The following is an 11665-nucleotide window of genomic DNA, read 5'->3' as shown; positions in this document are numbered from 1 at the left end:
AATGCATGTTATGCATTACAGAGCACTACGTGGCAGACACCGCACGGTGCCTTCCACTTAGTGTACTCAAATGTAGAGGGGTAGCAATGCACATACACCCCCCATTTGGGGCCTGCAACAGGCCGCCAAACAAGATCTCCACCAGCCTTTTCATGACAGTGTCTCCGCCATGGAAAGGCTGGCTCACAGCCTGCATCATAATATGGCGGACGTGCCTGCTAGGCACCACCACCATTTTATGCATGCAGACCGCTCAGCCAGGCATTCGGTCTGATTACCTGTGGTGGTTTCTGCGGTGGACGTCTGCCATGGTCGCAGTCTAGATCCCCGCCACCGTAATGTGGCGGGGGGAAATTCACATGGCTGGTGGTGGCGGTCCTTCCGCCATCGTAATAAGCCCCAGCCTCTGGTCCGGTGTTTGTACCTGAATATAGTCACAAGTTGTTGCTGCCGCCAGACACTCTAGATGATTTTAGCAAATTATTGTGACTTCTGTTGTGCTGTCTAGCAGAGTCAGAGCCCACTCTGTTCTGAAGCAGAGTCCTCAATATGTGTGGCATGTCTTTTATCTCAGCCACCTTTTTCTTTTTAAATTGAGGTTTTTACTGTGGATATTTTTCTTTCTTTTTTATAATGAAGTCAGAAGAGCATTGTGACTCCTTCATCTGTTTCCTGTTTTCCTCCAATCTGTGCTCTGATCGAACTCCTCTCTCCGAGCATTTTTTTGGATGACTCCTGAAAGGAACGAGGACGATGTGTATCAGTGGCTTATACATTTAAAGCTGTTTAATTGTTTCATGGTTATGCAAAGTGTAGCTCATCTCAGAAGACTCCTGTGGAGGAGATCCGCCTTGTACTTTAATCTTGTCTTTATTTTTCTTATTATCCTAGCATTTTTTTAAAGACTGTGTGCCTGCTTTGGGGTTATCCTTTTCAGAATTACACTTAATTTGTGGTTTGTTAGGCCTGGCTCCCAAATTATCTCAACCTCTAGATGTATAGGCTTGAGCAATAATAATTTTTTGCAGGTCTCACTCCTGATTCACCAATAGTATCTGGGTGAGACATTGCTATCCCGCCGAATGCTGCTGCTTCCTCTTTAATAAAACTAGAAATAATTCAGGAGACTGTACCATAATTGCTAATAAGTTTCATTCCCTGATCCAGGGCTTGGGCAACAGCTATTGATGTTGTATAAATAGCAGCAATTACAATTACTGTGCCCCACGTGGCGCAGTTTTCTACAGGGGGAACAATCTCCAAAGGAAGGCACGTTGTGAGAATTCTATGTTTATCTTGAGGTCCTGTATGGGGAAACACTGCTTCAAGCTGATTTGTTTTGTGCAATCCAGAACAGAATCTTCTCCGGTCTAAGGGGAACCTTACCTATAACTGCATTAACAGTCACTGGACTAATTGTGGGCATCTACAATTGTGGTTGTGCAGATGGAACAGCCCTTGCTGGGGCTGATGTTATGTCTCGCATAACAAATTGTATTAGTTGTCTGTATAGTGTAATTAAAGCTGTATAAAGTCTACACATTTCTGCTGCTGTGAAAACTCCTATTTGCGGATATGGTCTATAGCTGGCTAGGACTGGCCATGTTACCTCCTCATTACTGAGGTGACCCAGTCTGATATTTTCTATTGTATGTGGTAGGGTACCTTGGATGAATGTGAAGGAATCAAAGGCAACTCAAAATAGTTTTTAAAAAGACATACTTCCACTATATTTTGTATGATATCAAGGGCTCACAATAACACAAATGCAGGGTGAATATCATACAAATATTTCAATTATAATTACCAAGGTTTTAAAAACAAATATTATTCCTTATCAGTGTTGTATAAATACCCTTGTACTCATATAAATATTGGTAATCTAACTACTCAAACATCCCATCATTCATGTCCTCATGCATTCACCTCACCTAACACTACAGGAACAAAACATAGAATGTGTGTAATGTAGTCTTTTATTAGGTTTTGATAATGATTGCAGGCAACTTGACAGTGCTTTTTGTCATATGAATGGATAGATTAAATGAATCTGTAAGGAAAGAGGATTAAATAAAGGTGTATTTAGAATCTGCTAGTTGCTTCGATCTACCCACGTTTCAACACAATGTGAGGGAAATGTGATTTTTATTTACAAAATTTTAGGTTTGCAAGTAATTCTGGGTAACAGACCTTGGTGAGAGCCAGACAAGTCACCCCATCCTGGATTCCCCTGTGTGTCTAATTTTCAAATAGGTATAGGTGCCAGCAGAGCTAGGGGTCAACATGTACAGCTAGGCAGAAAAAACAGCAATGGACCGCACACCGCTAGCCCCTCCTCCGGGTCGCCCTTAAGCACTCTGGTATGTGCAGTGCCTGAAGTTCGAAGAATTACTGAAAGTTTGTAAGTGGTTCACCTATGTAGGTGCAAGTAGATACTTGTTGTTCCCCCGATCTCTAGACCCGGGAAATGGCCCGGTTTACGGGATATCTTCCCTCATCAGTAGAGAAAGTCAATAGGGGTGGAAGAGAAGGCCGCCTCGTAACCGTCACAGGCCTTGTTGCCCAGCACGCAGGTGCGTCGTCCAGAAGCTTGTCAGCTTGGGAGGCTCAAGGGAGCCCTTATGTAGAAAAAACAGCAATGGACCGCACACCGCTAGCCCCTCCTCCGGGTCGCCCCTAAGCACTCTGGTATGTGCAGTGCCTGAAGTTCGAAGAATTACTGAAAGTTCGTAAGTGGTTCACCTATGTAGGTGCAAGTAGATACTTGTTGTTCCCCCGATATCTAGACCCGGGACATGGCCCGGGTTTCGGGATATCTTCCCTCATCAGTAGAGAAAGTCAATAGGGGTGGAAGAGAAGGCCGCCTGGTAACCGTCACGGGCCTTGTTGCCCAGTACGCAGGTGCGTCGTCTAGAAGCTCATCAGCTTGGGAGGCTCAAGGGAGCCCTTATGTAGAAAAAACAGCAATGGACCGCACACCGCTAGCCCCTCCTCCGGGTCGCCCCTAAGCACTCTGGTAGGTGCAGTGCCTGAAGTTCGAAGAATTACTGAAAGTTTGTCAGTGGTTCACCTATGTAGGTGCAAGTAGATACTTGTTGTTCCCCCGATCTCTAGACCCGGGACATGGCCCGGGTTTCGGGATATCTTCCCTCATCAGTAGAGAAAGTCAATAGGGGTGGAAGAGAAGGCCGCCTGGTAACCGTCACGGGCCTTGTTGCCCAGTACGCAGGTGCGTCGTCTAGAAGCTCATCAGCTTGGGAGGCTCAAGGGAGCCCTTATGTAGAAAAAACAGCAATGGACCGCACACCGCTAGCCCCTCCTTGGGTCGCCCCTAAGCACTCTGGTATGTGCAGTGCCTGAAGTTCGAAGAATTACTGAAAGTTCGTAAGTGGTTCACCTATGTAGGTGCAAGTAGATACTTGTTGTTCCCCTGATCTCTAGACCCGGGACATGGCCCGGGTTTCGGGATATCTCCCCTCATCAGTAGAGAAAGTCAATTGGGGTGGAAGAGAAGGCCGCCTCGTAACCGTCACGGGCCTCGTTGCCTAGCACGCAGGGGCGTCGTCCAGAAGCTCGTCAGCTTGGGAGGCTCAAGTGAGCCCTTATGTAGAAAAAACAGCAATGGACCGCACACCGCTAGCCCCTCCTCCGGGTCGCCCCTAAGCACTCTGGTATGTGCAGTGCCTGAAGTTCGAAGAATTACTGAAAGTTCGTAAGTGGTTCACCTATGTAGGTGCAAGTAGATACTTGTTGTTCCCCCGATATCTAGACCCGGGACATGGCCCGGGTTTCGGGATATCTTCCCTCATCAGTAGAGAAAGTCAATAGGGGTGGAAGAGAAGGCCGCCTGGTAACCGTCACGGGCCTTGTTGCCCAGTACGCAGGTGCGTCGTCTAGAAGCTCATCAGCTTGGGAGGCTCAAGGGAGCCCTTATGTAGAAAAAACAGCAATGGACCGCACACCGCTAGCCCCTCCTTGGGTCGCCCCTAAGCACTCTGGTATGTGCAGTGCCTGAAGTTCGAAGAATTACTGAAAGTTCGTAAGTGGTTCACCTATGTAGGTGCAAGTAGATACTTGTTGTTCCCCTGATCTCTAGACCCGGGACATGGCCCGGGTTTCGGGATATCTCCCCTCATCAGTAGAGAAAGTCAATTGGGGTGGAAGAGAAGGCCGCCTCGTAACCGTCACGGGCCTCGTTGCCTAGCACGCAGGGGCGTCGTCCAGAAGCTCGTCAGCTTGGGAGGCTCAAGTGAGCCCTTATGTAGAAAAAACAGCAATGGACCGCACACCGCTAGCCCCTCCTCCGGGTCGCCCCTAAGCACTCTGGTATGTGCAGTGCCTGAAGTTCGAAGAATTACTGAAAGTTCGTAAGTGGTTCACCTATGTAGGTGCAAGTAGATACTTGTTGTTCCCCCGATATCTAGACCTGGGACATGGCCCGGGTTTCGGGATATCTTCCCTCATCAGTAGAGAAAGTCAATAGGGGTGGAAGAGAAGGCCGCCTCGTAACCGTCACGGGCCTCGTTGCCCAGCACGCAGGTGCGTCGTCCAGAAGCTTGTCAGCTTGGGAGGCTCAAGGGAGCCCTTATGTAGAAAAAACAGCAATGGACCGCACACCGCTAGCCCCTCCTCCGGGTCGCCCCTAAGCACTCTGGTATGTGCAGTGCCTGAAGTTCAAAGAATTACTGAAAGTTCGTAAGTTGTTCACCTATGTAGGTGCAAGTAGATACTTGTTGTTCCCCCGATCTCTAGACCCGGGACATGGCCCGGGTTTCGGGATATCTTCCCTCATCAGTAGAGAAAGTCAATAGGGGGGAAGAGAAGGCCGCCTCATAACCGTCACAAACCTCGTTGCCCAGCACGCAGGTGCGTCGTCCAGAAGCTCGTCAGCTTGGGAGGCTCAAGGGAGCCCTTATGTAGAAAAAACAGCGTTGGACCGCACACCGCTAGCCCCTCCTCCGGGTCGCCCCTAAGCACTCTGGTATGTGCAGTGCCTGACGTTCGAAGAATAACTGAAAGTTCGTAAGTGGTTCACCTATGTAGGTGCAAGTAGATACTTGTTGTTCCCCCGATCTCTAGACCTGGGACATGGCCCGGGTTTCGGGATATCTTCCCTCATCAGTAGAGAAAGTCAATAGGGGTGGAAGAGAAGGCCGCCTCGTAACCGTCACAGGCCTCGTTGCCCAGCACGCAGGTGCGTCGTCCAGAAGTTTGTCAGCTTGGGAGGCTCAAGGGAGCCCTTATGTAGAAAAAACAGCAATGGACTGCACACCGCTAGCTCCTCCTCCGGGTCGCCCCTAAGCACTCCCTCCCTGTTTTCCATCTACAGCTAGGCACTTTGCAAAAAAAAGGGTCAGTTTTCACTGTACAAGTGAATTGTGTCCACGTTGGGTTTTGAGCCGATGCCTTTTGCGGGGGTACTAGTCCTACCCACACAAGTGAGGTACCATTTTTATTAGGAGACTTAGGGTAACACAGAATTGTAAAGCAACTGTTATTACCTATTGACTTTTGATGCATTACTGCCTTTCAAATGAAAGACAATGTGCAAAAAATAAGTTACTTATTATCATGCTACTATGGGTACCTACAATTTCAGAAAAGTGCAAATAGCTACTGTTTATAAACTCTATATTTTGTTCCAAATTCAGAAATACATATGTGTCTTTCATCCCGATTTTCACTGCATATATTTAACCAAATGAATTGCTATATACCCGGCACATAATAAATCATTGCAAGACGCTGCTCAGTTATTGGCTTTGTTTCGTCGTTTTCTCGGTGAACCTACAAGTTATATAAACCCCTACAACCAGGAAGGTCTAGTGGATGTAAAGGTATACTTCTTTCAAACATCTGTCATAATTAGAAGAAGTTACAGGTGAAAACGTTGGCACAAATGGCTGTTTTTTTTCAACTCATTTTCAATATTTCCTATTTTCAACTTTTAGTTTCTATGAAGAAACTTTTAATGATCTACACAAATGACCCCTTTATGAATTCTGAATTTTTGACACATTTTCTAAAATGTATATCTTTCCAGGATCCATTATTTCTTTCAGTCCCGTTTCTACCAATAACTGGAAGAAGGTTAAAAACAGAAAAATTGCAAAAATAGGCCATGGCCCAGTAACATGCAAAAACTGTGCAAAAATGTTTGGTTTTCAGACAAACGTCTCTCAGACCCTGAAATCTGTAAACAATGTTATTTCAGTCCCACAAACCCTTTGTTGATACCATTTTCAGGGGGAAAACAGACGCTTTCATCTGCAGCACTTTTTTTCCCATTAAAACAAATTGCTGTATTTTGGCAAATTCTGGGTCCATTCCAGGGGAATACACAAACCCTGGGTACCTTTAGAATTCGCATGATGTTGGAAGAAAAGGACAATAAATTGGTGTGGATACCTTATGTGTCAAAAAGTTACAGGGCCTAAGCGCAAACTACCCCAAATAGCCAAAAAAGGCTTGGCACGGGGGGAAAGGCAGAGCAGCAAAAGGGTTAAAACTCTTTGCACCTGCTGTGAATTGTTGTCATATGGGTGTAGTATTTTCAAAAGATAAAATTATCAGAGATTGACCCGTGATGACACTGAAGCTCGGAGCAGGGAACCCAGTATGTACGAGAATCCCTTGATTGATAAACAACCCAACATGCCTCCTCATGCAGGTGAATAATCATATATCAGCATTAGAACAAAACTGTTCTTAAAATATAGAATTCATTCAATTTTAATATGTTGCTGAAAATTCATTAATAGGCACCGTACACTGGTTAGCTCCAGTTATTGCCTTCATGGCCTGCCATCATGACCAACTCCTGCGACATCACTCACTTCACTCTGACCTGTCTTCCCAGTGCCAGTATCCAACGCTCTTCCACAGGGGCGGTGTGGTCTCTACCACTGATATCCATCTTGTATCAATAGCACATTCATTGCCTCAAACCTAGTGCAACAGCTCTTTCCCTGCATGCTCTGTCCACATAACTAAACTGGACAATGCACTTACCATGTGGTGCATTGATTTGGAACCTTTATGACCTGTGATCCACCAAAAAGGCTTGAATCACAACCTCCAGTGCAACAACGAAAGTAGCAGCTCAGTCAGGACACTATTCATTCTACTGTAGGTATTATTGCAATAAGTGGTTATTTATTTGCTGTGTCCTCTTTCCATTTCTCTTCTTCCAGTTACATCATTACATGAGGGATCTTCATTTTAAAACTACCTCTGGTGATGAAATCTACTTCGATGATCTCGGGGACCCGCCCACGCGCTTTCACATTTTTAACTGGCATTACCATTATTGGGGTAATTCTACAAGAATCAAAGTGGGAAGCTTCCATCGAAGTCCTTCCGGGGAGGAACAGCTCACCATTGATGACCGAGCCATTCTTTGGCACCCCGACTTTAAGCAGGTAATGGCTCCTGTCTGAATTGGGAACAAACTTTGAAAAAAGGTGAGATCCATATGGATATGCAAGAATAAGAATGATCAACAGAGAAGTCATTGTTGCCTCATTTTGAGTTTGTATCAGCAGGTGAACCACAATCTATCATGGTTCAGTTGCCCCACTTACCTCTCAGGTAGAAATTTACAAGCTCTTAGCGCCACTGGAATGTCACTTTTTTCACGCTCCAGATGTGCTCCGTGCCTTATTTAGAAGGCTGCGTTGAGCCATTGTGCATGGCTTAACAGTGACTTGCTAATCTAGCCCCCCAACACAGCTTTTCTCCAGTAAAGGGACATGCAATGGGTGCTGCTGGGCGCGTTCCCAGCAACACCCAGGGCTTTTTGACTCTGCCCCAGATGTACAAGGATCAGTAAATCTGAGGCAGCACTAAACATGTGCCTTTCAAAAGGAGGACGTAATGTGATGTAAAGAGTAGTAATACTTGTATTTCTCCTAATTTTTGCTATATAATATTTTGATGCACTGCAGCACAGAAATCCTTATTGCAATAAGGATAGGAATGTGCAGTATCTATGAGTGATTATGAATGAATGATTACATATTTGTAGAGCGCTGGCTACCCGGAGGCATCCCAGCGCTTTTAGACCCATAACGGAACAACACCACTCAACAAACCAGGAAGGTCTTCAGCCGTTTTCTAAACGCTAGATGATTGGGTTCGAGTCGTAAATTATCGGTAGGTTGATTCCAGATTTTTGCTGCGTGAACTGCAAACCGGCAGCCACCTGTACGAGAGGGCTTGACCCTCGGTACAGAGAGCAGATTACGATGGTTAGATCTTAAGGCTCTGGAAGATTGATAATGGCAAAACAGAGGGCGCAGGATGGCCGGACCGTTGTTAGTTATCGACTTATGGGCCATACACATGGCTTTAAACCGGATCCTTTCCTGCACCGGTAGCCAATGAAGAGATCGCACGGCAGCCCTCGCCGAGCCATGTCTCGGAACCTCCAATAGCATACGGGCTGCACAGTTCTGGACGGACTGAAGTATCTTAATAGTGCCTAAGGGAGCACCCAGATATACTGCAGTCGCGTAGTCCAGTCAAGAGAGAATCGGGGACTGGACAAGGATCCTTCTCGCCTCGAACGGAAGAAGGGTCAGCACCTTCCTTAAGAGCCTCAAAAGGCCATAACAAGTCGGGGCGACCTTACGAGCCTGAACTTGAAAGCCCAGAGTGGGATCAAGCGAAACCCCTAGACTCTTGATTTGGTTATTCGGGGTAGGAGAGGGGCCCAGACAACTCGGCCAACAAAAATCAAGATTAATGGGGGCCTTATATCCCAGCAACATAATCTCGGTTTTTGATCCGTTGAGCTTTAGGAAAGAGGCATCCATCCATTCGAGAACCTTAGTAAGACAAGGGGACAGGTTGTTAGTCCCAGAATCCACAGCATCCGCCCTAGCGGATGAGAGTGCCTGCGTTGACGCATGTCATCCCATTGTGCACACGTGCAGGGGAGAAGGACAGGAATGCACCACATCTTGTAGATATTGCGCATTCTCACCCTTTTCTTTTGACGCACGGCAGCGCAGCAGGAAGGCTTGCTGTGCTGCAGCGTGTCAATCTATGGTAAATGCGGCTCATAGAAAGAGGTCAAACAGCAGGAAGGCTTGCAGTGCTGCAGCGTGTCAATCTATGGTAAATGAGGATCATAGAAAGAGGTCAAACAGCAGGAAGGCTTGCTGTGCTGCAGCGCGTCAATCTATGGTAAATGAGGCTCATAGAAAGAGGTCAAACAGCAGGAAGGCTTGCTGTGCTGCAGCGTGTCAATCTATGGTAAATGAGGCTCATAGAAAGAGGTCAAACAGCAGGAAGGCTTGCTGTGCTGCAGCGTGTCAATCTATGGTAAATGCGGCTCATAGAAAGAGGTCAAACAGCAGGAAGGCTTGCTGTGCTGCAGTGTGCCAAACTATGGTAAATGAGGCTCATAGAAAGAGGTCAAACAGCAGGAAGGCTTGCTGTGCTGCAGCGCGTCAATCTATGGTAAATGAGGCTCATAGAAAGAGGTCAAACAGCAGAAAGACTTGCTGTGCTGCAGTGGGTCAATCTATGGTAAATGAGGCTCATAGAAAGAGGTCAAACAGCAGGAAGGCTTGCAGTGCTGCAGCGTGTCAATCTATGGTAAATGAGGCTCATAGAAAGAGGTCAAACAGCAGGAAGGCTTGCTGTGCTGCAGCGTGTCAATCTATGGTGAATGAGGCTCATAGAAAGAGGTCAAACAGCAGGAAGGCTTGCTGTGCTGCAGGGTGTCAATCTATGGTAAATGAGGCTCATAGAAAGAGGTCAAACAGCAGGAAGGCTTGCTGTGCTGCAGCGCGTCAATCTATGGTAAATGAGGCTCATAGAAAGAGGTCAAACAGCAGGAAGGCTTGCTGTGCTGCAGCGTGTCAATCTATGGTAAATGAGGCTCATAGAAAGAGGTCAAACAGCAGGAAGGCTTGCTGTGCTGCAGCGCGTCAATCTATGGTAAATGAGGCTCATAGAAAGAGGTCAAACAGCAGGAAGGCTTGCAGTGCTGCAGCGTGTCAATCTATGGTAAATGAGGCTCATAGAAAGAGGTCAAACAGCAGGAAGGCTTGCAGTGCTGCAGCGTGTCAATCTATGGTAAATGAGGCTCATAGAAAGAGGTTAAACAGCAGGAAGGCTTGCTGTGCTGCAGCGTGTCAATCTATGGTAAATGAGGCTCATATAAAGAGGTCAAACAGCAGGAAGGCTTGCTGTGCTGCAGCGCGTCAATCTATGGTAAATGAGGCTCATAGAAAGAGGTCAAACAGCAGGAAGGCTTGCAGTGCTGCAGCGTGTCAATCTATGGTAAATGAGGCTCATAGAAAGAGGTCAAACAGCAGGAAGGCTTGCAGTGCTGCAGCGTGTCAATCTATGGTAAATGAGGATCATAGAAAGAGGTCAAACAGCAGGAAGGCTTGCTGTGCTGCAGCGTGTCAATCTATGGTAAATGAGGCTCATAGAAAGAGGTCAAACAGCAGGAAGGCTTGCTGTGCTGCAGCGCATCAATCTATGGTAAATGAGGCTCATAGAAAGAGGTTAAACAGCAGGAAGGCTTGCTGTGCTGCAGCGTGTCAATCTATGGTAAATGAGGCTCATAGAAAGATGTCAAACAGCAGGAAGGCTTGCTGTGCTGCAGCGCGTCAATCTATGGTAAATGAGGCTCATAGAAAGAGGTCAAACAGCAGGAAGGCTTGCAGTGCTGCAGCGTGTCAATCTATGGTAAATGAGGCTCATAGAAAGAGGTCAAACAGCAGGAAGGCTTGCTGTGCTGCAGTGGGTCAATCTGTGGTAAATGAGGCTCATAGAAAGAGGTAAAACAGCAGGAAGGCTTGCTGTGCTGCAGCGCGTCAATCTATGGTAAATGAGGCTCATAGAAAGAGGTCAAACAGCAGGAAGGCTTGCAGTGCTGCAGCGTGTCAATCTATGGTAAATGAGGCTCATAGAAAGAGGTCAAACAGCAGGAAGGCTTGCTGTGCTGCAGTGGGTCAATCTGTGGTAAATGAGGCTCATAGAAAGAGGTCAAACAGCAGGAAGGCTTGCTGTGCTGCAGTGTGTCAATCTATGGCAAATGAGGCTCATAGAAAGAGGTCAAACAGCAGGAAGGCTTGCTGTGCTGCAGTGTGTCAATCTATGGCAAATGAGGCTCATAGAAAGAGGTCAAACAGCAGGAAGGCTTGCTGTGCTGCAGCATGTCAATCTGTGGTAAATGAGGCTCATAGAAAGAGGTCAAACAGCAGGAAGGCTTGCTGTGCTGCAGCGCGTCAATCTATGGTAAATGAGGCTCATAGAAAGAGGTCAAACAGCAGGAAGGCTTGCTGTGCTGCAGCATGTCAATCTATGGTAAATGAGGATCATAGAAAGAGGTCAAACAGCAGGAAGGCTTGCTGTGCTGCAGCGTGTCAATCTATGGTAAATGAGGCTCATAGAAAGAGGTCAAACAGCAGGAAGGCTTGCTGTGCTGGAGCGTGTCAATCTATGGTAAATGAGGCTCATAGAAAGAGGTCAAACAGCAGGAAGGCTTGCTGTGCTGCAGCGTGTCAATCTATGGTAAATGAGGCTCATAGAAAGAGGTCAAACAGCAGGAAGGCTTGCTGTGCTGCAGCGTGTCAATCTATGGTAAATGAGGCTCATAGAAAGAGGCCAAACAGCAGGAAGGCTTGCTGTGCTGCAGTGTGTC

General features: G+C 46.8%; 1 protein-coding gene across 1 annotated transcript in view; it reads left to right on the top strand.

Moving 5' to 3' along the window:
- The first annotated feature begins 7205 nt into the window (after positions 1-7205).
- The window catches only part of LOC147659601 (vomeronasal type-2 receptor 26-like), an 87186-nt gene continuing 82726 nt past the window's right edge, over positions 7206-11665 (top strand). The window contains exon 1 of the mRNA XM_086951618.1: positions 7206-7433. Within this exon, the coding sequence (XP_086807744.1) occupies positions 7206-7433 (228 nt within the window). The remainder of the gene's footprint in view (positions 7434-11665) is intronic.

Source organism: Lissotriton vulgaris, unplaced genomic scaffold (assembly GCF_964263255.1).
Source record: "Lissotriton vulgaris unplaced genomic scaffold, aLisVul1.2 SCAFFOLD_309, whole genome shotgun sequence".
Lineage (NCBI taxonomy): Eukaryota > Metazoa > Chordata > Amphibia > Caudata > Salamandridae > Lissotriton > Lissotriton vulgaris.
The sequence above is the reverse complement of the archived record's forward strand: the minus strand, read 5'-3'. Positions and strand labels throughout refer to the sequence as shown.